Consider the following 25,077-nt stretch of genomic DNA (forward strand, 5'->3'; position numbering starts at 1 on the left):
CTGGCTACCGGCTTTAGCGGCGTCACACTTTCACGCATAAAAGGCAGCCGATTAAAGGCGTGCGCCTAATTTATTGCAATTGTTTTACTACCTCATTAAAAGATAAACGCGAGGGGGATAAACGGATCCCGCCAGGACAGGACAGCTTATCCGGGAGCAACGACGGTTTGATTCACGTATTTAGAAAGATCATAAAACGATAGATTCTGATTTAAAATTCTGTGTTAAGTTTAACGTACGGTTTACTGTACCGGCTGGCCAGCGGATGAGATCATCCCGCAGGGGCCGTGAAAGTCCGGGAGAGAAACATAGTTCACTGCCTAGAAGCAGCGATATGTGAAACGTTCGACGAAAGATGATCCTTTTGGGATGGTGTACATTAATAACCGATCCGCAGCGGTATGATCGGTGGGTGATGATAAACAGGAACCTTTTTGCTTGAAAATGACTCATTCCAAGTGCAAAAAAAAACAGTAAATCATGTTTTATATCCTTAAATACTTGAGAATGTAGCAAGGACATTATCTAAACGGATTAAAATTTGGTTAATGTTTTCAAAATTTATCCATTTATTTATGGGGATACTATCTATTTATAACTTATCCATTTACTTATGAAATATTGCTTCTGTATTGTTTCGAATAACCGTATTGCTTCGAATTACGGGCAGTTAAGATATGATTGGTATGTAATATTTTCTTACTGATTTTTTCCTACAGAGAACGCCATAACGCTGTTTAAATCACTTTACTGAAGCAAACATTCTCAATTTTGGAAAAAAGTAAAGATTTTCAATAATCGTACTCGAAACATCGTGGAAACTCATGAAATTACAACAATATTTTCACATTCCAGACAGTTTCGACTTTATGATACAAATTATGCATGTTGTGATTCAAATTACGGAAAGCCTCAAAATTTCGTGTTCAGTCTTCACATTCACATACACACTACAAAGTTTAAGATTTTAACGTCCTATAAGGTCCAAACATCCAATTCTGAGGGTCGGTGTCCTCCTGAACCGACGGTACGACGGTCTTACTGGCAACGGGGTTTGGGAGTGGTTTCTCTCGCACTCATGGATGCATTGAACCCAAGTATTGCTGCGCGTTTTGGCGATCTTCCCCGTACGGCCATGTAGGCATTGGGCACATCTAAATTCAAATATCGTTGTTTTATTATTATAATTGAATCTTTGCACTTGCTAGCATCACCGCCTAAAAAATCATTTTTATGCAATTAATCACAATTCACTTCGGCTGTCCAGAAAAAAATCTTGCCTAGAATTCCGGACGGCATCAAAAACGTGTTTTAATGAAATTTGAAGCACAATATGTTACACTGTTGTTAACACGTTGATAACTACTTCTACAGTGAATTTCGTTGTACTTCAATTCATCTGAACCAGACTAATAGGAGTCAACGAAGAAATAACAATGGCATCGGTTTCAAGCAGAAACTGCTAAGAATGCCTCCGGTGGTAAACTGACTGACATGAAATATTTATTTACCGTAGCGTCAGGGCTTACTAGAGGTAGGACACATTTTTAAAAAGTTCTAGTACTTCATGGAAATTATGTCACATTAAAAAGTGTTATGGCCGGGGAAACATAATGAGCGACCGAAGTATGAAGCTGTTTGTAATTTGAACCATACCGGTACACATATTACAAGCTTTCAATATTAACTGTTTAGGTAGTTATCGGTATTCAAAATTATCAGTTGTATTGGACACCTATTGGACACAATATCCTATAAGAATCCTTTTGAAAGAATTTCAATACAGATGATATATCCTATTTGCTTCACATACGCAGTTCATTTAATAGTAAAATCTAAGTATAGATGCGGTTGATTAGATTTGTATTTATTTATTTGTTTATTTATTTATTTATCTATTTATTTATACATAGTCTCGATTCAAAATCGGTATCGATATTATCAACCTCTTTGTCATTAAATACACTACATATGCAAGTAATTAATTGTTAAAATTTTGTAAATTTTAAATTTAAAATTTTGTAAAAAGTAATACAGTATAGTTCTTGACAACATTTTAACAATATTAGCCAAAAGTGCTTGAGTGCCCAAGTGTGATGAAAGAGAAACAAAAAATAAATATTATTAAACGAATAAGTCAAAGCAAAATGTTTGAAAATACTAAACTCTGTCATGGTATGAGATTTTTTGTTGAAACATTTTTTTGCTAGTTATTGCAGAACATTATTTTTTAATACCGTTTTATGCAAAATACATTATAATAACTTTTGCAATGATTTTGTATGTATTGTTTTACAATAACTGATCATTTCAAATGCTAGCGATATCGATGAAGGTGGAACCACTGTGCGATGGTCTCTTCGCTTGCTCACCTGTTCGCGCAGTAATCGCAGTGTATGAGTGAGCTTGAGTGTGTTGGTCGCCGTTCGTTCCCTAACGCACGCACACACACATACTCCACTAGCTCATCCACAGGCCTGCCGGGGTTGGACTGCAGCGAAACATCAACGAGCCACATCTAAAAGCCAAGCAAAAGAAAATCAACACTCATCGTGTACGGACGGGTGTGCGTGCGCGAAAGTAAGTGAATTTCGTGAACGAAGCATAAACTCATATCATATCATGGGACACACCGAAAGCGCCAGCAACATAGCATAGCTCCAGTTAGTGGTTAAAGTTTTGTGTTGTTTTTTCCCCCCTGTTTCATTTGCTGTCAACCGGACAAACCTCGGGATCCGATCGCTCGCTCTTGGTGCGTTTTGGTTCGCTCCCTCACCGTAAAGCGAGGGCCCACACCGGAAGTAACGTGACCGGGGAGAGTGGTTAGGGAGCTGCTGCTAATGTGCGGCACCGTTCCGAGCGTACGTCAAGCGTGAAAAGGCACCTCACCAATCGACACACCTTTTCCTTCCGGCGGCCGACAACCCGCAACCCGCAAGAATCCCAGAACATCACGCAGCAGTGCCACGGACAGGTTCAATGGGCTGTACCCGCTCATGCGTGTGTGTGTGTGTGTGTGTGGGTTTTCTTTTCAATTTAGCTTGACGTTTGAATCCGGTGGCCGTGTGTGTACAGGGGAAGGTTGCGTGAAGCGTCAACCCCGACACGGCACAGGGGGTTGTACCTTACCTGTCAGCAGGGATGGTGCACAGGTGCTTGGAGAGCCAGAAAGAAAGAGAGAAGATGTAAGAGAGTGAGCGAAGGTGAGGGTGCATTATCGCGCGAGCTGCCGGCGCCCGTTGTGCGCGTAAGGGTGTGCGTACCAGGAAAGTGCGCGCGTGAGCACCGGTGAGCAGCGGTGAGCGGATTTGAGCGACGAGGTTCGTCGCCTGGTCGGCTCTCCCGCACTGACGTTGCGTGAGAAGAAAGTGCATTCGCGCGAAGGGGGTTGAAAAGCGACCAAACCCCGCGGGGATGATTTCGTAGAAAGCAGTGAGAGAATAAAACTGATCGCTGAGAGAACTTTAGTGTTACAGAAAGAGCGAGAGAGAGCGAGCGAGTTCAGTGGCACCTGCGAGAACACGGTGTGTGCGTTGGAAGACGGTTGCCCAGTCGTTGCCCAGTTGGAGTAACACCTTTGATGCGTACGCAGCTCTAGCAGACGGTAAGGTTTAGGCGGTGAATGCTTTCCACCGAACACACCGGAAAAGTGTACGTGTCGTTTTTGTGCGTGTGTGTGTGTGAGGAAAAATTAAAAATACAACTGTGTGCATCAAATCGTGCGGAACCGTTGTGTACTTCGGAGAGTTTTCCTGGCAAAACCGAAAAAAAGGAAAATTGTGGTTTGGATAAAAAAGCAAAATTCACTCCAAACAATTTTGTGCAATCGAATAGACACACCGACTGTGGATGCGCTAATTGCACGTCCATTTCGGCTCCGGTACGGTTCGTCTGCTGCTGAAAGATCATTCTAGCGTGATCAGGTGACGACGAGTGAGTGTGTGTCTGCTTGAGTGAGTGCGTGCGTGTGTGTGTTGGTATGTGTGTGGTTGTGGGTTTAGGTGGTGGTACTATTCTTCACACAAATGGGCAGTAGTGCGCTCCCGTAATACACTCTGAAAAAAAAAGAAGCGGTGATGATGATGATGATGATCATGCGATGAGATCGTCGGCTGGTTGCGTCATTAACCTACGCTGAAATGCTATTCGCTGTGTTTGTGTGTGTGTGTTGGTTATGCTGTGTATGTTAATTTTCACTTCCGAACGATTTTCCACCTCGATGTTCAACCTACATCCAACATTCCAGAACATGGTCGTTCGTTTGTTAGTGTTTTTATGTTTCAGTTGGATTAATAACAACGATAAAATATTAAGCTCGGATGACATTTTTCCTTTACGCCTATCCCAGTTGTATATTGTATATGTTGGTACTTCTACAGCGAAACCAGTAAGCTTTTCTATAGCGCCTGGACACGTTTACGCCGACGTTTGGCGAAGACGAACAGAGGAAAGCGGATAGGAAGAAAGGAAAAGAAATTTTTATTCAAATCAAGAGAGAACCGCGGCATAAAGAAACAGGTCACACGAGAAGTATGCCTTCTTTGGGAACGTGTTTCTTTTCTCCCCGGGGATGGTGAGTGTTTTTGTTGTTGTTGTTGTTGTTGTTGTTGTTGTTGTATTTCCCTTCGATCTTCGATCCGGTACCACTTCTGTACCACCGTCTCCACCCCACCTGAATTGTGTTTTGTGTTCTCTTTTCAAGCGCTCCGTTTTGCTTCTTTTCTCTTTATATCGTACACACACACAACACTCTCTAAATCACACATACACACATATAAGAAACACAACAACGAGCATCGAACAGCCAGCAGAAGATCGCACTTGCCTGCAATGGGGAAGGTTCGTCTTCTGCCCTCGGCGCAAGAAGTCTTCTGTATGCGCGCAGCAGTGAGCTGCACCGTTGTTCGGCGTTCTAAAAAGCGACGAACCTCCTCGAACGGTGGAAGATCGAACCGGTTTCTGGGATTGGAAGGGGTTAGGGAAAGGGAGGGAGCAGGTGGGGTGGATGGAATATGGTTGGTGTGTATCGATGGAAGGTGCTGCTCCCAGCGTAATTAACGGCAGTTTTTTTGTGTGTGTGTTCGCCCGGGAAGAAATGGACAGAACAGGCACACGGCGGCCTGGTCAGCACGCTGGCCTGGATAAAGCAAAAGACTAGAAGAGGGAAAGATGCTCGATTGGAATGGGGCTTGAGCTCTTCCTTTTCTCCTGGTTCCAAGCGCGCACCCCTCACCCCCCACTGCTGTCAGGGAAGGAATGCTAGCGTGTACATGACCACCACGGATATCGGATACGAAAGTTCGAATCGTACCAGAGAATGTTTCCAACTGTGCGTGTTTCGAGTGTGTGCGTGAATGCTAATGTGTTGGTTTTTTTGTTGTTTCATTTTATCACTATTTTCTAACACAGCCCCCCCTAGTGGTGCGAGTAGTGTTTTGCAGAATTATGAGCGTGCATTAAGGAAAGCGTTGGGTGTGGAAAAAGAAGCGATAGAAAATTCCACCATTCGCGTGTGTCCGTCTGTGTCCGTGTGTGTGAGTGTTTCTCGCCCGATCAAGTCAAAGAACGTCTTAGCATAAGTGAGTGAACGAGTGTGTGTGTCGGTGTACGGCTGTACGGCACATTTTAGATGAGCGAGTTTAGTGTGCGCACGGTGAAGTTGGGTGTACGATCGATAATAGCGGCAATGGAAGCCAGGAAGTGAGGCTAAAAATAATACCCCCCCGAATAGTGGCGAATGAGAATGAAAACGTATCATTTGCCACTGCGGTAAAACAGCAACATTGGGCAGGAAAAAGGAAGAGTTTGTGTGGCACGAAAGGTCATTCCGTTGAAGCTGCTCTATTGCAGTGCATGAAAACGGCAGCCGTTTGACGATCTTTTGCAACATTACGCGAACGGGAGCGAGCGTCTTCGGGGGATTATAGTTGAGATCACTGTGGAAATACTCGTGAATTGTGCATTGCTGTGCGAAAGCTGGCAACAATAAATTTTGAGGGTAAGTAAATTTTGATGATCAACTATCAATGCAATATTAAATAAATACATTCATCTAATTAGAGAAACATGAAAGACATAATCTTTTTTGCTCCAAAAATCTAAAAATAATTAAACTTGTTAAGTTTCAATAGATTGCGCAATAGAAGCCACCCTAGAGCTTGTATAATTGACAAACTTTGGCAATTTGATCGATTCTAATTAAAGGCAAACGTTAATATCAGTAACATGTAATTAACAACTGTAGCTTATGATATTTCCTGCACCAGTCTCGCAATCGAATCTACCACACCTTCCACTCGCTGCAACAGCAAACCGTAAAAAAAAAACAAATCGCTTTCGAAAGTATTTTTAACAATCACAATTCTACTTCCTTTCCACGATACAATTCATCATTAAACTCGATTTCATAACACCCCTACGGCGATCGACATTTTGTTGCGAATTGTAAATGGATTTACGATCGTTTGCGCCGTTGTTCGACAGGAAAACAAAAACCATAACCCCGCGCACACACACGTGAAATTTTCCCTGACATGGCCCAAACCTTGCATAGGGTGGCCTTAAGCACACACGCACGCAGTTTAGATGGCAGTTTTTCGTCGCCATCCGATGGCTTTTGTTGTGTTTGTTGTTGAAAAAGTTAATTTTACATTCGGCCTCAGCGCAGCTCCATGCGGCGGACCACGTCCACATACACACACACCCGTCCCGGCACCCATTTTCTCGCAAACGCGATCGGTCACGGTAGAGAAGGTTCATGAATAACCAGCAAACACCAGCACGGCACGGACACTTACACCACCACAGCACACACACACCATACGGCACACCGAGGGTCCGCCGTACCGTGTCTAAGTTTTGTCGAGCCTGAGAGCCCGCGCACGCCCCGGTGGAAAAAAACGGCTGGAACAATACAAAACTCATTCCAGCAGAGTGGGCTGCAGCAGCAGCAGGGCTATGAAAACGTTAGAGAGAGAGAGAAAAAAGAAGAAGAAGAAAAAAAATCGCCGCGTAATGTAGGCAAAAAGAATTAAACGAAGAAAGAGAGCGTTGGGAGAGTCTTTTATGATTTGGGGGACGAGGGATTGAAAAAAATAAACAGTTGGAGTAAAAAGTGATAGAAGAGTTTCAGTTGGGAATGGGGAGGAAAAATAATATAAAAACAGTTGCAGAAAAAAGCTAAACTGTCTCAAACAACGAGACACAAAGCCAGAAAAACAAACAAAGTACTGTGAAAAGGTGATTGAAAAAACGACAGCAAAAGTTCAAATGTCACAGGCATGATGAAAGAAGCTGCAAACAGCATCTCAGTGCTTACAAGTACGCAAAAGTTGATTATTTTCTATCGTAAAAGATATTTCTGTGCGACATTTTTAATCGTCAGTAGTTAACTATTCCTTTATTTTCTTGTTTTGTAAGTAAATAAATAGAAGAACATAATAAACTAAATTATCCATCATGTTTCTAACCAGCATAGTACAAATTATTAAAAATTTAAAACCTTTTGCAAGCACACATACCAAAAATATGCTATTGGAATTGACTGTTTGGTATTAAATCGCTAGAAGAGAGTGGTGCCATGACCAGGATATTTGTTTATTACTTTTGAACGATACCCTCTAGTGTCTTTTTTTACTCATATCGGATCATCACCTCAATATAAAAAATAACCAAAACACCACGTTCTTATAAGTTGGAAGTAGTTGAAGTATACATTTCAGTTTTTCTGCTTCAATCAATAACAAGCCTTCAATATTTCGTTCCGTTGGTAAACTAATCGCATATGCTGTCATATCAGTTACCTGCATTTGAATGCGCCTAAAATGCATATGAAAAGCAACCCTAATCTGAGTGATTTGCATTTTTTGGTACTTTCGTGAAAAAGGGGACATTTCCCCTTACTGTTTGTCAATGTGGTATGTGTATGAAAATGCTCACAGAGGGTTTGGAATATGATGAGAGACCGTCAAAATGTGGTTGAATGTCACACTTTGTCACTCGTATGACATGTTGGTCATACGTCATTTTTAATGCTAAGCTTATGTAGAAAATGATACTTATTTTAGCGGTTAGGTTGTGGTTGAGAAAGTGATTGAAAATTTGGTGGCTTCCTTTGTAAGATTACTTGAGGGACAGTATCATATGTTTTAAATTGGTTTGGTTTCTTAAATTCCTAACTGAAATTATTAAGGAGTTTAGATACGGATTATCTAGCTGAAAATGACTAAAGACGTCAATCTTCTTCAATAATACCAATAAACAATTGGTGTTTATTTATGCATCTAAAAATGTGTCATTTTAATAGGACGATTCAATAGAAATCAGTTCATTGTAAATAGCTCCGTTTAAGCATTCATTCGATTAGCGCTGAGCGAAATACAGATACAGTCCAAAACTTTCACACTCTCTTTGCCTATCACCCTGCATCGAACTGTTGTCCTGTGTTGATTGATTGCGAACGGCTGGTTTGACTGCTAAATGGTAAATTATTCCAATCATTCAGCAACGTGAATGGCATACATAGAAGAAACTTACATAGATGTGTGCATAGAAACACAAAACTCTAGCACCACGCAGTCACCCAGACCCTCCAATCCCTCAACGTCAACGTGGTTAATCGATCAAAACACTCCCATGTGCACACAAGCGTTTGTGTATGTTGGTGACTAGCCACCACGAATCAGGTGCTCAGGTGAAATCTTTCTTTCTATCTATCTTTCGGGTTGAAGAAAAGTCAGGGACGAGAGCGATGAAAGCCTTGTGTAGCTATAATCTACTGTAGACCAGGCAGAGGAGTTCAACCGAACCGCTTCGCAATGGATAGCGCTGTCATTCAGAATTTGTGGATCGGGTGGATACAGCAGCACCGGGGTGGAATGTAAATAGTCATAAAATAAAACGTGTTTCGGGTTGGGGGAAGATTCCACCTCGCATCGTTCCGGTTCCACATTCCAATGGGGACGGGCGGGAACGATGCGTTTTTGTTGAGGTTTATTTTCCGGTTTTATCTGTGTGCGTGTGTGTGTTTGTTGCTCTTGGCATTGGAGTATTGGGAATAAATTTGATTTTTTTTATTTATTTCTCAATGCATACGGTTTTCGTTGTTATTTTGCACATTTTATCTTAAATGTAAAACTATGTTATACATTTAACCACCTGAATATTATAATATTGTATCGTGTACTTGCAGACTTTTTAAACTTTATTCACTTGATCATATGGTTTTTAAAGCCACCGAGATCTCGTTAATCTCAAGTATCCTTTCAAACAATGTGACATCTTCAACGACCTGTGCCTGTGTGGCCTCCGGGCGAGGAATCTAAAAACCCGTTACCACACCACTACCTATGAAAGCAACAAACACACAAAAGAGAATAACAACTCGCGACTTGCGTGGCCAGGAATTCGTTGGAGCTGGATTTTAGGGCGCTAGCCGCGCTCTGCTCGGTTAGCGGTAACTGTGCGACAGGTTGTTCCTAGACAGCGACGTGTTTCTGTCTCAGAATCTCTCCATCATCGCTGTATCAGCGGGACCGATCTTTATGATCACACACACACACAATCTACAGCTGATATGCAGTTAGTTTGTCGGTGAACTCGTCAGCTTAGATAATCTCTTTCAAATAATCGGTGAAAAGGTGTGAAATTTTGTGATGCATACCGATTTTTAGCACCTCAGTGGTGACATTTATGGCACCCTCATTGCTGCATGCAGTCAGTAAAAAGCGAACGTTTCTTCTTTGTTCATTTTGGATGTTTATTCGAAAGACTTTATTCCCGACAGTAAGCGACGAACCCCCTCATACCGGTGACACAACACACCAAAAGTAACACCAGACTCGTAGGTAGCAAAATTATTGTAAATAATGAGGGGAGAAACAAAAATGTTCGAGCAAATGTAATAAATCTTCACTTGTTCGCCCGTCTTGCGCGTCTTCCGGGTGCACAACATCACAACCCTTCGCGTTCGGGTCGATCGTCGGTGCAATTGCATCGGGGCCGGTAATTTCGTTCGTTGCATAAGGCGCGGTGTATGTGTGCATTATTATGTTATTAAATTTCCGTTAATAATACCAGCAAGAAAGTATGTTTTTTTGTTATTGTTTTGTGTGTGTGTGTGTAGTTTTTCCTACACCTACATTTTATCACCCCGCCCTGCTGTGGCAAATGTGTCCTATTGTGTATGGGCGAGTAACTGACTTCCCTTTCTCTCCCTTTCCAAAATTGACGCTCAAGATGCGTCTGGGAACAAAGAGAGACGTTTCGCTTTCCAGCTGTTTGTTTACCTAATTTTATTGATGTGAAACTGTAGAAGATCAACCACCAGCAAAAAGGGGAAGGGAGAAGAAAACACACACAAACAATCTGTTTGTCGGTGAAGTGAGAAAGAAAAAGCAGGAAATGATCATCAGACACGTCAGCGCTGAGTAGATGCTATCGCTTAATATCGCTTGTTGAAGGTAGTCTTTTTTCCACCATTTTTGTGTGAGTGGGTTTGTTGTAGCATCGTTTCATATTCTCACTTTTTACCGAATTATGTTGTTTGATGTTTTTTTGGTTTGGTTTGGTTTGGTGTTTCGTGTAACTCACTCGTTACGTGCGAGATTATCTTAAATCTGTAAAAGAACCTAAATGATAGGCTAGAAGCTGGCTCGGGGAGTGTTGGTACGTGCCATGATCGAGAGCGAGCAAGTGTTAAACGGGGTGAGGAAGAAAAGGACGGAAATGTTGCTGAACGTTGAAACAATGGCAACCTTTCTCACCTTCCGCTGGATTGGTGGATGACTTAATATTATCATACAATAAAGAAAAGTGAATTAGTGTGCAATCATCCCAGTGCATCGGAGGCGTTTCGGGTTTGGGTTGCATTTGCCCTGGGTCTAACTATATCCGCCGTCTTGTAGAGAACTTACCTTCTTCCGGGTGAGGAAAAGTATCGTTGAATCGCTTCATTTTGGTAGAAGTTTTAGTCTTATTTCATGATGCCACTACAAGTAGCTCTTTTTCTCGTTTGTTCGTTTTTACTGCGGAGGAAACGCTCGTGTTTTGTTGCAGTAGAATAACAAATCAGAAATAAATTATTCAACCCGACGCGCAAATGAATTGGCTTGTCAGGCCGGTGTCATTTCTGTTGCTGGAAGAAGAAAGCATGGCTCAACCAACCCGATCTGTAAGCCGAGGAAAGTTACGACTGTTTTGCTGTTGTTTGCCTTTGCTATTCTTGTTTGTTTACCCCCGGCGTGGGTTGGCTGTAAAGCTTTAAATTGGATTAATTTTTGCACGATCGTCACGAGCACGAAAGCAGGAGGGGCGTCATGTTTTTTGCTCCACACTGTATCTCGCAGTAGAAATCGGCACGCAACGATCGTGTGACAAACTGGCGCGATCGATTCATTTTCACCACCGTTTAAGACGCTGATCGCGCGCACATGACCGAGCGAAAGTTGCCCCCGGAAAGCCAATTAGAGGTGAAGTGGATCAGTTTGTGGGGTTTGAAGGAAAAAAAAATGTCGTGAAACTGAGGGATTAAACTACACTCTGCTGACAGTGCGCTGCGATGCGATCTTGATCGCGTATCCCATGATCGTCACCCGTCCGTATGTGTCTGATGAAGGAATTAGGGTTGACAGTGTTCGAATGATGATCGATTGAAAGGCACACTTTGGCGTGTGGTTTGCCAAAACTCATGACCGCTCTGGGATGTCAATATGTTGGGGGATTTGATCTATAGTGAAGCGCAGTGTTGTTAACTGTTGACATTTTTCATGACAGTCACCGTAAACAGCCGGTCAAAATAATTTTTGGCTGATGACATTCAATGCTTCCACGACACGACTGTCATTAAACGAACTTCATTCGTGTCGCTACCGTCAGGGCTGATGCAATGACATGAAATGTAAACAATGTAGTCTGAATGTCATTTGACATTTTTTGAACAACACAAATCGATACGATCGGAGGATTATGAAGTAAATCGTCGCTGAATATGGGGATTCTAGTGAAATATCAAAAACTAGTGAAACGAAAGCCTTTGCACCGCACGCTCTGTTGTAGTTTGACATGAATACGGCCGTTTGCAATACGACACAGTTCACGATTCATACAGGTTGGCGAATGTCAAATGAATGTATCTTGAAAATGTCTTCATGTCAAATGACATTTTTTGACGGGAATGTCAAATGACAGAGAGAGATGGGAATGGGAAGCTTCAAATCGAATGAATGTTTACAATTTTATGTCGATGAACGTCACCGTTCGCAACACTGGTGAAGCGTGATGTTTAGAAGCTTTCTTTTTGGCGTATGAGTCATTGGCTGTTGGTTAGAAATAACGTGACTAAAGGTTCACACAAGGTAATCGCATTTTATTTTCGTACACACTTTTTTATTCGTGGATTGAAGCAAACTATCTGTTTTAAAAATGTTGAACAAAAGTTATAAACCAATCAATTCAAACTCATAGATCGTTACATTTAGCCAGTGATATGTTTTTAAAAAACACGCTATGTGAACATTTCATAACATGAATTAGAGTACAAAGAAATATAGAAAAACATCTCAGAACATGATCGTTACCAGGCATTTATGTTGTTCTAGCTCAGTGGTTGGCAAAGTCCGAGCCGCGGGCCAAATGCAGCCCGCCGAAACATTAAATCTGGAATTAAGTGACATTTCATACCGTCGTAATCTTTGATTATCGTAATATAGATAGACTATTACAGGGGTTTTCAGGAGTTCTCATAGTTTTGGGAAACTTTCTTGACACTTTGGAGGCCATACAGGTAGCTGAAGAAATAAATGTAATTACTTCTCATGCCATTCCTGAACGATTAAAGTATTATGGAATGAATCCTGTTGCATACACTGTTTTTTTCTACTTAAAGTCTTGTAGCGTAAGGCTTCAAATGGCTTTCGATATTGAAAAACAATTCCAATTTCACATTTTATCCATACAGCTCCTTAAAGCAATTCAGGTGATGAATCTTGATATCGTTCGATTGCTTGTATTTCATAATGCCCGTTAATTTAAATACCCTACTCCTATTTCAATTAGTTTTAAGGATAGGAACTACCAATCTTTATTATTGCTTGCATGATATTGTTACAGAAAACCAACAATGGGGCCCTTTCCGTTTGAAGCTCGTAGGCTGAAATTTCAGCCTGTCAGCTGTTTGCATTATATAGCAGTTTTCGAGCTGCTATCAAAGTAAATCAAAGGGTATTATGTACAGGTGGGCTTATCCCAAGGTGTATGAATTTAGAAAACAGATTTATATCGCTTCTGTTTCTGAATGAAGATATTAGGTGTTTTGTGTATTCGCCGAGCCTCCAGAAAGCTTGTTTGAGGAAAAGTTTTCACCCGTTCTTTCAAAAAGTGATGTTCAAATTTGGTTATAAAAAACATGCCATGAGACCACCTGGACTACATACAGTTTGATTCTATATTACATCCCCTGATCTCTTTAATGCACCTTGGGATAAATATAAACACCAACTTGTTTAGCCATTTTTCGAGCAGGAACTCGAATCTGATTCTAGCTTTGAGGCTAGAATAATCTAGACTGAAAATCACACGCTAGCTTTGTATGTGGTTTTGTATGGAGTGTTTACATGATTTCAGCCTCCAACTGTCAAACTCCATACAAAAAACTGACTAGAATCGTGAATGACCCCAATATCTTCAATCGTATTACTTGACATCATTTACCAATTGATTTGTTTTTAAAATTTATGCATTGTAATAATTTAAGTACCCCATTAACTGGTCCACGGCTCTCTATCATTTACAAAATTTAGCCCTTTACCTCAAAAGTTTACCGACCACTGCTCTAGCTTGTCAAATTGACAAACAAATTAGCACAAATATAGATCTTATACAAGTGAAATTAATTGAGACATTAAAATGTCACAATGATATAACAATAACCAAAGAGCTACATGTTGATACGCTGTGTCAAAGAACATGCATGTTTGACTTACATTATTAACCCAGTGTTTAGTAACTTAGTAATAAATGATTCATAATTCCCATGAATACAAAGTAGTGAATAAATTAGTGATTCATTCTTTTTAAACAGCCTTTAAAAACCTTGCTAAAAACCCCTAGACTCATAAAAACTACATTATATGTTCAATGTTGTACCAAAGATCTCAATGTTTCTTTTCTACTCTTAAAAAAACGATAAAAACTGCACATGCACACTCTAATACATCTTCGGCTTACTGCTCATTACCTATAATTAGTTGCCCGTAAGTACGTACAAGTAAACCTCCATCAGACTTTACACATATATACATACACCAGAAGGAGCAAAAAATGAGTAATTTTAACTACCGAACAGTATGCGGCCTGCAGTAGAAGTTCCCGAGCGACGGCCGCCACCGAAACAGGATCGAAAATCTCGAACTTAATGTTACGCTAAAATCAAGACAATTAAACTTTCCACCTCATCGCATCGCAGTCCACGCAGTCGTCGCAGTCGCCTTTCACGGCAAACGGGGTTGAAATGCGTTTGCAGCTTTTAGTTGCAGCCCTCCACTCCCGTTTCACGTGTACGAGGTTACACGGTTGATTATTTATTTTTTTGCCCGGTATTATTTCTCCGTTACCTTGCTGCTGCTGCTGAATTATTACACAGCTTGTGGCGGGTGGCGTAAAATGTTTGATTCCTCTGGTTGCAGATTTAACACACCAGGCGAAAGCGGGCGACGAGGAAAACGCATGTTTGCGACCGGTGGTGCGAGCTTTTCACTTTCCTCGCAAACAGCGTCCGTCCGGAAAAGACAGAAACTAAACTGGTAAATACAACAAAAAAAGAACGAAGAAGACCGCCATTTAAAACTCTCCCAACCTGGTTGGACGGGTGCGCGCTCTACCCTACTCTACTGCACGCCAAACTGCTGCTCTAATCGCATCAATCTTAGCCCGGGCCACCCGTTTTCGGAAGCATAGCGAACGGCTAATCGATCGTTAAACTCATCCATCAACTTCATCACGCAAAACAAATGAGATCTGGTAGTGCGGGGAAGGTAGCCCACTTTTTGTAGAGGAAAATCTCGAAGGAAAGTCGCGGCAAAACAGTCGACCGACGGTTTCGTAATTTAGCCGTCACAATGTCAATTGCCAAATATCTTCCCTTTGGCTTGGGATGAAACTTCCGTGGGAATTTGGCGGTGGATTTTTTGTTTCATCTTTTGTTGACTCTTGTTGCCGTAAGAGTGAAATGAATTGGTGGACTTTCGCTTTTGCTTTAATTCAATTTCACCGGTCAAAAGCAGGTTGAGTGAGAGAGTCTAGTGAGCCGACGCTTGGAGGGAAAATCATGTCATCTTAGGGTCACTTGACATTTGCAACCTGAAGGTTAATGGACATTTAAAACTAAAACCATACTTTACTCTCTAAATACGGTAGCAAATAGAGCAATGATTTAACCTGCAAGTCACATGTTTTACTCAAACTGGTACAGAATTTGCAGCAGCAAAAAAACGAATGAAAAACGCTTTCATACTAATGATACAGCATGTGGTATCATCGCTGGAATTACATTTGAATACAAAATTCCCACCCCGTTCTATTTGATGCCATGTGTAGGCTAGATCGGTTTCACTTTCGATGGAACCTAACATCCCCCCCCCAGGCCGGTGTATCTTCCCTTGGTTGCACCGATCTGTTACCTTCTGCACGTACCTTTTGTGAAAAACGATCGTTCGTTCGTAGCTATTCGTAGCATTTAATTGTGTGATGAGAATTTCCTCGAATCTCACCCATTTTCCCCTTGTTGTAACGAAATAAAATACCTCACCACACACACACACACAGAGCGAAATAACAGCTTCACAACAACCTGCACACCAAACCCTTCACAGGTTTATTGTTTCCAAGCGGCAATGATGGGGAAAATGAAATGAAAGTAAAACACCCCCGACACCCCGGGGGCGGACAAATGGTATCAATTTCCTTCTCACCCATCCCGACCTCTCCCCCGAGGTCTGTATAGTTTTCCACCAGTCACCCACCAGCCGTTCCCGCTTTTCTCTTAAAGTTTAACACTAAGGGTTAGCGAGCAAAACAGACAGTGGGAGAAAGAGAGAGACAGCAAACAAAAAAGCTCTGTACGATCGAAAAACACGTGGCAGGCGGCGTTGTTTCGTTTTGGTGCGTAGGGCTGCGTAGGCCAGGTGGAAAGTGATAGTCTCGGTTGCGTAAGATGGTGGTTTGCAGTTGAGAAAACTGTCATCCTCTTCCTCGTGGTCGTCTCGTTGTCGTCGACGTAGTGACGTTGATGGACGGATGGCAAGATAAGTAATTTATGCAATTACCTATACACCGCCACTGACACTGACACTGGCGACGGTGGCTGTTGTCTGATTGTGGTAGTGATTTTTCACACTGTTTTCACTGCTGTACGACGACACACCCACTTTCAGGAGCTTGTACTCTTGCAATCTGGTGCAAAAGCGAATATTTTGTAGCATGTTTAACATTTTTTTTGGCTTTAATTTGACTCTAGAGAAGCTTTCCTCATTGTGATAAATTGTGTAAAAAGTTTAAATTCGATTTGAAATAGAATATTTTCAGTTTAATTTTATTTTTAAATTCGATTTTATAGTCTCTTATCGTTAAAATACTCCTTCAAAACGGCCAAAAAATGTCAAGTGATGCCTACTAATTCCATTTTTAAAAAAGAAACTTCCCCCAAAACAGACAGATATAGTTAATTTGCTAACGTGTTTTTTAAGCCACCTAAATCACGCTGCCCTCGAACGGGAAAGAATTCTCCCTTCCCCATCTTTGTAGGTGTGTGTGTATCTATGTGTATCTTATCATCTATCGCCGGAGCATTGCTTCACTGATCGCGCCCAGCCGAAGTCGCGTTCAACGCACGCCAACTGATAACGAGCTTACTGATAAGCGCGAGTGTCTCTTTTTTTCTTCTTCTCCTCTCTGTACAAGTTTCGTTAAATCTTACCAACCACCTCAGTGACCTTGCGCAAGGTAGCCAAAGACTATCGCGGGAGGGGTGTTTTGTTCATTCTTTCGTGCCTTATGTAGGAGACGCCTTATCTGGTCGGGTTCTGCTACGCGTGGAATGGCAGCAATGTTTGGTTTTATGTGTAAATTGTGGGGCAGAAAACGTGCGCAACTGATAAGCCAAATAATGTTAGCAGCGTATACTAACGCATAACACATTCTTAGTGTTAGATGAGATCTTTTTTTCTTATTTGTATATTAATTATAGCTTCTATATCTCTTGAAAATATTGTTTTTTTTTTAAATTTCCTTACATGTAACACGAATAATAAAGCATAAACCTGATACTGATGTTACCCCAAATTGTGCCCGTCAGTGTAATCATAGTGGGAAATCACGCCATCAGCAAATAGTCAAGATATGAACTGCTTGTAAATGATAAATCACATAAGCACGTACCTAAGCTCAAGCTTCCATTGTTCCACTGTGCCCCGGACCCTTTTTGGTCATATCAAACTTCTCACCGCGATTGGATTTATTTTTATTTTACCTTCTAATCACCTATTTCGTGGTCATCGTCACATTTTGGGGTAGGTGAGACTACAGCAATGAGACATTCGCTTAGGTAATAATGCTGACATTGTGTTCCTTTACGATGCGTGGATGATAAGATGGCTCAGTCATTGCTTCACGTTGCAACGTCGTTAAAAAGGAACACAAAATTGTTTAATTTAATGTTTTTACCAATCATATCGAAGTGTAACTCAGTCGGAAAAAGTCCACTTCCTAATATGGACTTATGGTAACAAGGCTTATTTAATTGTTGACAAGTCATCTCTGCAAAACATTGTTACTACCGGAAGCACTGGACAGTTTGTCATTGTTGTAAATACACGCACACACACACACATACGCATCGAATCACAGCCGCATAAAGGTGTGTCTGGACCGGTTACAGCCAAACGATGTATGTGGTAGCTTCCGTAAAAGGGGCAAAAAATAAAACGAAAACTTCACCGTACTGGCATCGTGTGGACGCGCGCGGTGGTGTTATCTGCTGCATGCGCGTACGTACGGTACACGGTCCGGTGGTGGACTTGGCGTTGATGCCTCGGTACATCGGTAATTAACACTGACCGCTGGGCGTAATTAGTAACTCGGACGGTGGGATGAGATGCAGCTTGGGAGTTAGTGGTGGAAAAAATCCTATTACTTCCAGTCGTTTTTGTACCACTGTGAAATGTTTGCGTATGTGTGTCTGTATGTGGCTGAAAAACTGGAAATGAAGAAGACACTACCTCATTGATGATCATTGTAGAAGCTTGTAAGATAGATTGGATATGTTACTTCATATTTGGTAAGAGTATAGTGCAGCAATTCTTACAGCTTATTGAGGAGAGCTTTTATAATGAAGTTCAGAGGAACAATTTTTAGTACCAGTAGTGTCATAAATTTGGTGTATTTATAACAGTTTTGATTTCTTGATGAATTATTTTTAACGTTTATTTTTTAAAATCCTGAATTTTTAAAATTCTGATTAAATTCGGCTTTGGCTATTTAAATTGGCAATATATTTCTTTGAACACAAAATTTAGGGAGTCAAATCTTACAAAGCTATTGGTCAGTACGTGTTACTAAACATGTTTAGGTCAGTGAAAAATTATGATAGATAATAAGTCTCAACAATATGAAAAATAGTAAGTAAATAATATGGCAAGCAAGTGCAAAGCCCTAGGCCCATTTTAGTCATAGCCAAACATAGCAAAATATGTGTTTTAGTTTGAGTAGTTTGAAAAGGTAAAAAAAGTAATATTTGAAGTTTGTTCTTTTAACTCTGTTTTGAAAATAAGGTTTCATCTGAACTATTTGATTTTTCGTTAAATCGCCTTTTTTAATATTGACTGGAAAATTTAATGTAATATCATATGCGACTAATGTTTAAAGTAATTGGAGAAAATGTTATTTACACGTTTTGAAACACTGAAACACAAGAAACAACAGGACATTAAATTTGCGCAGGAGTTATTAATCCAGAGGTTATTAAACCCGCGTGTTCACAAAGCGTGTGTCATTATCAAGCTTATCCTTGACCGTGTAAACAAAAAAGATTAAAATTGGATCATTATTGAATCAGTAGCGAATTTGTTTAGGATCACATGTATGGATTTTGAGGAATTTAAAAACGCTCCACATTTGAGAACGGAACAATGGAATGTAGATCCTTCATCCAAAACATCATTTCAAAACTCCAAAAAATGTAATGACATTCTTCGTTTAAAATGGAACAAACTTTGGACTTAACGAGTGTCTTCTTCAAATTACAATTTAATGTTTCTGTGATTTAAAAGTTTGTTTTATTATTACAGGACTGATTACATACTTAAGGATATTAAATAAAGGTTCCAGCGTAGATTAACTTCCAGCAGTTGGTGTTAACGTAATTGTAATACTTTTAATAACATACACGGTTTTTGAGTTATCAGTTCTAATTGATTTCAAATGAAAAGGTAACCTATTCAGCGTAACCCCTCAATCATTTTTTATACAATTACGCTTTCCTCAAATGGAACCGTTTTGCAATCCGGGCACGAGTACGAAGATCGACTCACCCATAATCGATCCTGCCTATCACAAATCTTCGAACCGGTCTCCGATCGCTAGGCCGAGAAAGCAAAACAGAAACCTCTCCTCTCATATATTTCGCCAACGTGGACATGATCTTGACCGTCGGCCGTCGTCGTCTTCGTCGCCGTTGTACATTTCTTCATTTTTCTTCACCCGCCCGGGCGGAGGAGCAGAGGAACGATGGAAGGTGAAAATAAGCTAGCGTGACGTTTTGCACCACACATACACACGAACACGCACGCACACACACAGAGCAAAGAACTGGCTCTCCAATAGACTTTGAGCCGGTTCCTGCCAGCCCCATGCCTGGACTTGACCGAGTGTAGACTTGAACGGAAGAAAATGTTCAACGTCATCAGCGATCGCGAATGCGGGGCTCTCTCGGTTGATCGTACCTTTTACTCTTTCTTATGCTTTTCTATTATGTGTAACGTTTAGTCGTGTTTTCGAATACTTTAGCTGTGGATATTTGTGCATGTATTGCATTTTATTTGTATAATGAACACAATAGAAATCTGTACTTCTCTTGCTTTCATCTTACCAAACACTCATTGCCTACTGCAATGGTGCGTACGCACACCAACAGCCGCTCGATTCGTGATCGTGGCACAAGTTCTCAGCTGTATGCACACGTGTGTATGTGTGTATGTGTGTGGTAGAATTCTTCAACCACATGGACAAGCGAACGATACATACCACAGCAGCGGAAGAGGAAAAACGCGAAAGATCGCGACTGATCGACCGGCTAGCGGTACTTACGATCCGCAGTGTGTACGTTATCACATTACGCCTTTCTTGCCTTTCTTTCCCAACTGCACACTGGCCACTGTGCCTCCTGAAATGTTCTTCTCACCGCGAACTAACCGCGTCCGCAGAAACTCTGTCCGTCGTGCTGTGGGGCAACAAAATGAGGTCAAATCCTGGTCCTGTCACGGGCGGTGCTGGAGAAAGAGGACCAGTTTGTTTGCCCGTCCAATGTAGGGCCATTGGAGGGGTTTCCATTACCGCTAAGAACTACTGGCCAAAAGAACAGGTTTGCTGATGCTGCTGCTTTTGCTGGTTTGTTTTTAGCGCTCGCGCTGTTTTTAGGGCTTATCTGCTTCCCTGCGAAAGAGACGTCATGCGAGCGGAAGAACCGTTTCTGTACCATTCGAAAGGTTGATTGCAATCTTGCCTTAGGACACACTCACACAGGTTTTGGAATCACAGAGTTTATTGCACGGTTTTGGTATGTGGGAGAAATCGTTCCACGAAAGGCCAGATGTAGAACAGTGTGATGTTCGGGATTCGGGACAGCTTGTTACAGTTTTGAGCTCAATTACAGAAATTTGATACCTAAGAGTTAGCTATCCATGTTGTTGGAATGTATTCTAAGAAATTTAACATTATTCACTGTTGTACAGAAAGTGTGTGAAAGCTTAAACAGCTTGCTAGCATTATAACAGAGCTCTCTAAAGTGGGTCGTTTACCAATTTGAAGTTAATGAAAGCTATTTGCAATAATGTAATACCACTCACAATAAAACAGAATAATATCATTACAACTTTAATATCATTTTCGCATCAAATCGCTTCACTCCAGTACATGTGCTGTCTGCTGCATACCATCATAAATTCTCGAGTCTCTCGAGATCCATTACCCGTTACTATTGTGTCTGGCCCATTCTTCCGTTTCATTTCCTTCCCTGTACCAGCTTAAACAATTCACACATACAGATTTAAAACGATCGCACTTGAAAGCAGTGTGTCTTTGTGTCCGTACTCCCATAGGTATGCACTATACCATCGCCGTTCAAAGAAAAGGTTCGTCGCTTGGTAAACAAATCTATCGTTTTTTTTCTCGTTTTCTTGCACTTTTTACATCCATCATAGAGGCACTGTGATTCAGCACATTTGCTGTTGATATTTGGGGCCGGGTTGGCAACAGCAGCAAAACGAGACACCCCATAGTAGCGCCCACATGGACGAACATGTACGTAGAAGGTCTGGGAGGTTCGTTTCTTTTTGTTAAAATCACTCACACGAAACTTCACTTTCGTACTGCTGCATCATCAATTTCTTCATCGTCGGCGGGCGAAAGAAACAATCTCAGTGGTGCACACATACACACATACAGCCACTGTACAGGCACACCGGAAATGATCATGCCGTGGACCCTGGGTGTAGTAGGGTGGCTTTTTCTGTTGCCATTTTCTCCAGAACAATGTAATGAAAATGCTGTTTTTCCTTTGCCGTTCAATTTCAAGTGTAATGAATTTTCTTTCCCTTTTTTTCTCTCTCTTATTTTTTGCAGATTAAACCAGAAGTCAATGTGGCGTCAAAATGGTTATCGTTACACGGGTAAGTGTGTCTGTGTGGCAGTAGCAGTAGTAGGGAGAGGGAGAGAGAGTCTAATGGTACATTTGCTTCGAATGTGCAGTGAGGTTGAGTAAAACAATGTTGGGCAAGTTAGTTGTAGTCGATATATTTATTCGAACTGATAAAACTGGACCGGCGAGGGAAGGGTTTTGTGAATATTGCTGTTTGCTTGTAATGTTAACGGTACACCTTCAAACATACGCTCGACAACAGGTAGTTGGTGCAGTGGCTACATTGGTCCGTTTGTTTGTCCGACTGTGAACCATTTGCTGACGCAAGATAAACACGTTTTGTTTGATTTTACACCGTCGCAGGCTGGTCGTTGGCAAATGTTTACGATCTTATTTCGGACTGGCCCACATTTCGGGCGGGTTAAAGGGAAAGAACAAAGAGAGAAAACCCATCGGTTGGTTTAAACAACAATTGGTTTAAACAAATTTACAAAACATCAACAGTATGTTGGTGCCAAATGAGACCACTTTTAAGCCGGAAAGAGCCGGAAGGCTTGGGCAATGCGTGATGGAATGTATAACGAAATGTAAGCTGTGTCTTTTCCGTCCGTTTCCCGGCCACAATCTCGGGTTTGGGATGATTGATGAGGTATTTATGATAACGCAATGCCATTTTGGAATGCACGTTTGATACAGATAGATGGATGGGAAGTGTAGTGGAAAGATGTTCATGGTATGTGACCATGGCTGAAACTATTGAAGCAAAAAATCATTGTTTTTTTTTACATAAGTGTTAAATGGCCGGTAAAATGTATGGCAGACTTTTTACACTTTGAATGTTAGGGGAACCTGGTGCAAAATGGTTAGGTGGGGCGAAGTGGTCACCTGTATTATTGGCAAATTAACACGGTTATGATGATTTCTAATGATTGAAAACATCAAATACAATGTTTAAAGCCCACCCATGAACGTTTCATAACATTAGGTTTCAAAATAAATGAATAATCTAGCAAATAAAATGTTTGCTCTGAGCGATGAAAATTTCACCGTCTCGAAAATAAGCTTTCGCAAGAATTTAACATTTAATTAGAGCAAAAAAAGAATGTGTATCCAGGCACATTATATTTATCTATGGTTTACGCGAAAAAGTAACCATTTTAATCTAATTTAAAGCTTTTAATGTAAAAGTTTGTAAAATGTTTCACTTGGGGCAAAATGGTCGCTGCAGCTTGAGGCAAAATGGTCTTTATGTTTTGACAGGAGCAACATGATGAGGCTGTGGTATAAGCTAAGGTTGCTACAATACACTAGCTGTACATAAATAAAACTGTGCTGTATGTATACTATATCACCCAGAAAAAATACTGACAACACGTGAATTATTGAAATATTCCAACATTTTACTAAATTATTCAACAAAACACTTAAATACTAAACTTAAATTTCTACTCTCACAATTCTACCGCGATGCAAGAGCTTTAACCAAAGCCTGTAGTTCAATGTTGTGGTCCATTTTGTCCCTTTGTTTTGTTGTGTTTTGACATTTTCGTGTAAGACCATTTTGACCCATAGCAAGTCCATTTTACGCCACCTAATTTACACGACTTTACATTTACACATTTACACGATATTTCTTATTAATTCGTCATATTATGATTGTTTTTCATAAAAAGACGTTGAAGTATGGATTGATATCAAAATAACCAATAAGATACTTACCAAAATCCTTAACCGGTCCAATTTGCCACGCTTTCCCCAAATTGTTATATAGTTTTATGAAGTAAAATTAATTCTACAAACGATTGTTGTTTTAAATTGTATGCTTATTGTGCTTCTCAAAATGCCATAAAAACACTTTTAATAATTCAGGAATATACTAAAGCAAATAATTTTTTTTTCAATCTTGGAAAGCAGTTTCTTAACTTAATTTGTTATGAAACGAATTGAATGAAACCAAAAAAGCAAATATTGTCAGATATATTAACCTTTTTTTTTAGCTATCTATCTATGTTATTGTTATTGTAGTCACCAGATCCTTTTAGATATAAGCCAGGTTCTAAAGCTAGTACCTTAGCACATCCCTCATGTTAGTAATGTTTAGTCATCTGCTGATGGGTGATTATTTCAATTACTTGCATTCCATCGGAAGCAGTAATGAGAGGTAAAAGTTTTCTTTCATTTTTTTGTACTGCTGGCGGGTGATTGCGTTAAAGGGCCAAACCGTTTTCACCGGAAAATGAAGCTTCCGTCATAAATCATCAAACATCGTGCTCGGACAGTAAGCAGCACGGAAGGGGGGGAACAATAGGGTGGGGAAAACGTAAGGTTTTGCACTGAAAGCGAAATCAACCGTAACCTCATTCGCATGTCACAATCAAAAATCGATTAAGAACTCGGTTTTCATTTTCGAGCTTTTTCCGAAATGGGATGAAACCCTTCCCTTTTAGCGGTACTTTACTTTCTGTTTTGTTGAATTGGGTTGATTTTATTATTCTCAAGAAGGTTTGTTGGTAGGAATTATGTCTTGCCGATTAGAAACAATTGATTGCAAATCATAGTTTTGTATCAAAAAGACGCATTCTTCTCTACCGTTCTGTCATAGTGTCTTTTATTTAGCCTATACCCATGCGGGAGTGACTTCTTGGCCTATCTGTATGGTGAGCCTTTTCCACCGTTCGCTCGGCTTTGGCTCGATCGCACCCGTACACGTCTCTATTTTGCTTCAGTATACATCATGTTGGCCTTTTTTCTCCGTTGCCTTTTCTTTTCTGCACAGCCATAAATTAAACGCTTGAGGAAGCATTTCCACCTGTTTTGTGCGGTGCGAACGAGGCACTTTTGCACCCATCCCTACCTTTCTTTCTTTTGGTGCGCTTAACGTCTTCGTGTGTGACTCAAGACGCCGGTGTCTTGCTGTCTTGGCTGGTGGAAGGTTAGCCCTCCCCCCCCCGTCCCCCAGACTTAGCAGACAGTTTGCCAGCTCCAGTTGGCATGGTTTGGCTGTTGATGCGAATGGCACGAACGCTTGCGTCGGTTTTACTGCCGCACCCTTGGCACCCGTTGGCTGGGTTCGAAGGGAAGGGGGAGGTAGGGTGGTAGCTCTATATTCATCATTAATTAACGGCAGCGTGTGCACACGTGAGGCTTTACGTTTCCTCGATCGCGTCTCTCAT

The 25,077-nt window shown here is 41.0% G+C and overlaps 1 protein-coding gene across 3 annotated transcripts in view; it reads left to right on the forward strand.

Moving 5' to 3' along the window:
- Window positions 1-2,460: 2,460 nt before the first annotated feature.
- Window positions 2,461-25,077, forward strand: part of LOC120901445 (myosin-VIIa) — a 33,343-nt gene continuing 10,726 nt past the window's right edge. Inside the window, exons 1-3 of one of the 3 annotated variants that reach the window (XM_040309404.1) lie at window positions 2,461-2,580; window positions 5,410-5,998; window positions 21,889-21,935. In XM_040309404.1, coding sequence (XP_040165338.1) covers window positions 21,918-21,935 — 18 coding nt within the window. In that variant the 5' untranslated portion in view covers window positions 2,461-2,580; window positions 5,410-5,998; window positions 21,889-21,917. Of the gene's footprint in view, window positions 2,581-3,537; window positions 3,652-5,409; window positions 5,999-21,888; window positions 21,936-25,077 lie in introns of those variants that run through there. The other 2 variants (XM_040309402.1, XM_040309405.1) reach the window with 2 other exon arrangements.

This window comes from Anopheles arabiensis, chromosome 3, assembly GCF_016920715.1.
Source record: "Anopheles arabiensis isolate DONGOLA chromosome 3, AaraD3, whole genome shotgun sequence".
NCBI lineage: Eukaryota > Metazoa > Arthropoda > Insecta > Diptera > Culicidae > Anopheles > Anopheles arabiensis.